The sequence below is a fragment of the Mustela lutreola genome, chromosome 6, assembly GCF_030435805.1.
Source record: "Mustela lutreola isolate mMusLut2 chromosome 6, mMusLut2.pri, whole genome shotgun sequence".
NCBI classification, from domain to species: domain Eukaryota; kingdom Metazoa; phylum Chordata; class Mammalia; order Carnivora; family Mustelidae; genus Mustela; species Mustela lutreola.
The window spans coordinates 120,345,661-120,347,914 of record NC_081295.1 but is presented as its reverse complement, the minus strand read 5'-3'; the positions used below and the strand labels follow the sequence as shown (position 1 = coordinate 120,347,914).

The 2,254-nt window shown below is 44.9% G+C and overlaps 1 protein-coding gene across 1 annotated transcript; it reads right to left on the bottom strand.

The window, feature by feature from the left end:
• LOC131833234 (HLA class II histocompatibility antigen, DP alpha 1 chain) lies at positions 1–1,478 on the bottom strand. The gene is given in 4 exon segments (XM_059176391.1): positions 1–27; positions 30–151; positions 371–652; positions 1,241–1,478. Coding segments are annotated over 4 exon segments (669 nt in total).
• Between the last annotated feature and the right edge of the window lie 776 nt (positions 1,479–2,254).

Sequence of the window (2,254 nt, the reverse complement as noted above, 5' to 3'; positions counted from 1 at the left end):
TCACAGGAGCCCCTGCACCCAGGGATGCTGTCAGGCTGCCTGGTCTTCAGGACAATGATGCCAGTGATGATGCCCGCCATGCCTACCACCAGACCCAGGACACAGACCACAGTCTCCTTCGTCTCGGGCACCTGGATCAGCTCCTGGGCCTCTGGGGCACAAAGGAAAGACAGAGTTAGAAGGCACGGAAAGCAGCAGCTGGCTCAGGTGTAGGAGTATGAAGAGTTAGAAACTGTGAGATCACCAGTGAAGTTTGGATAAAGTGACAATAAGACACATGAGATTAAGGAAAGAAGGTGCTGCAGAGAGATGGATCCTGGAAATAAAGATGGTGTCAGGACAGCGCTGGTAAAGGGACAGAGCTCCGTACCCCAGTGCTGAAGGAGCGGCTGGTCCAGGCCCCAGTGCTCCACCTTGCAGTCATAGACATCTTCAGCCATGGGAAGGAAGGTTAAGTAGTGGAACTTGTGGAATCTAAATTCTGTGCTGGGCAGGAAGATGGTCTCAGCTATACCTTCAGTGACCATCTGCCCATTGCGCAGCCATGTGACATTGAGCACAGGTGGGAAGAACTTGTCCACATGACAGATGAGAGTATTTGGTTGTCCCAGCTCCACAGGCTCCTTGGGAAACACGGTCACCTCAGGTGGCTCTGAGAAGAGACAGAACCTGGTAAGTCTGCTGCCTTTGCCTGAATCTCAAAGGTCTCTACCAACATAACCCCTATAGACTCCAGGTTAGAGGCCACCTCTCTCATGCCAATCCTTTGTCCATCGCCCCCACACCAACTCCCAGATCAAAGTCATAGCTTCTCATGTTCCTAACTGGCCTCCCCCAGCTCAACCTGTTCTTGAATAAGAAGAAAATGAGGGGTGCTTGGGTGGCTCAGTGGGTTAAATCCTCTGCCTTCAGCTCAGGTCATGATCCAAGGATCCTGGGATCGAGCCCCACGTTGGGCTCTCTGCTCAGCGGGGAGCCTGGTTTCCCCTCTCTGCCTGCCCCTCTGTATACTTGTGATCCCTGTCTGTCAAATAAATAAATAAAATCTTTTTAAAAAGAAGAATAAATGATTCTTTTGATGACCTAAGGACCCAGATTTGTGGGCTTAATATTGTTCATTCAATGAGGAGAGTTTCATTCATGAGTGGATATCTGAGTCTCCCATTCTCTATGTAGCAGAGGATAAAGCATGGAGAGGCTGCAGTTGGGTGGTAGAGATATGAGCAAGAGCAAGCAGTACCATTTGTGGCCCTGGTGTGGTTGGACCGTTGGATCAGGCTGTTCAAGTTCTTCTTTGCCATGACAATGTCAGCAATACCCCTCCAAGCATCAAAGTCAAAGGCATGAATAAAATCTGGGAGATGCCAGACAGTCTCCTTCTTATCCAGGTCCACATAGAACTGCTCATCCCCATCAAACTCAAACATGTACTCCCCAGAGGGTCTGTGTGTCTGGACGAACTCAGCATACACTGACATATGGACCCCTGCTTGAAGAAGAAGGGAGATTGGAGAACAGGTGATTATGTAGAAGAGGAAACAGAACATAGGAAGCAAACAGTAATAACATGAAAGAATAACACAGAAAATGAGAAATGAAAAATGAAAAAAAAAAAAAAGAAATGGGAAGAAGCAATGAGAGAAATGACTGAGAATTTAGGTTGTTTCCCTTGTTCCTGAAAACTTAAGCATCCATCACTCCAGTACAGTAACAGTCACACTGAACACAATAAAAAATAATATCTATGGAGGACTTACTATGTGTTCGATTTATTTTTTAAATCTTCAGACCTCCACATAAAGCATTCATTTGCATGTTAAGGACCTGCCCACAAAGGTTAAGTAACTAGCCCAGGGTAGCACAGCTCCTGGTAGAGTCAAGATTGAATCATCTCCTCACCCACATGCACAATTATCTCAGAATCCTTGTTAGACCAGACGTATAAAATTAGTGATAAAGCCACAGAATGGGTAGGGGGAGGGGGAGAGTGGAATAAAAATCCATCAGAGTGGAGATTTTTTTTAATTGTGAAGGAAATAAAAAGGTGTCCAGAGTCTTGGTGTCATTTATAGACTTCCAGTTACTTTTTTAGCTTTAGAATAAAAATGGTAGATTATGGAATTTTGTCCACAACAACTTCATTTAAGGCAAATTAAATTTTAAAGTGTTACGTTCACACAACATTCACAAATTTTCTTGCTGACTTTATGCTGTTAAAGATAATTTCCCCTGGAAAAAAAGATTGTTGGATTTG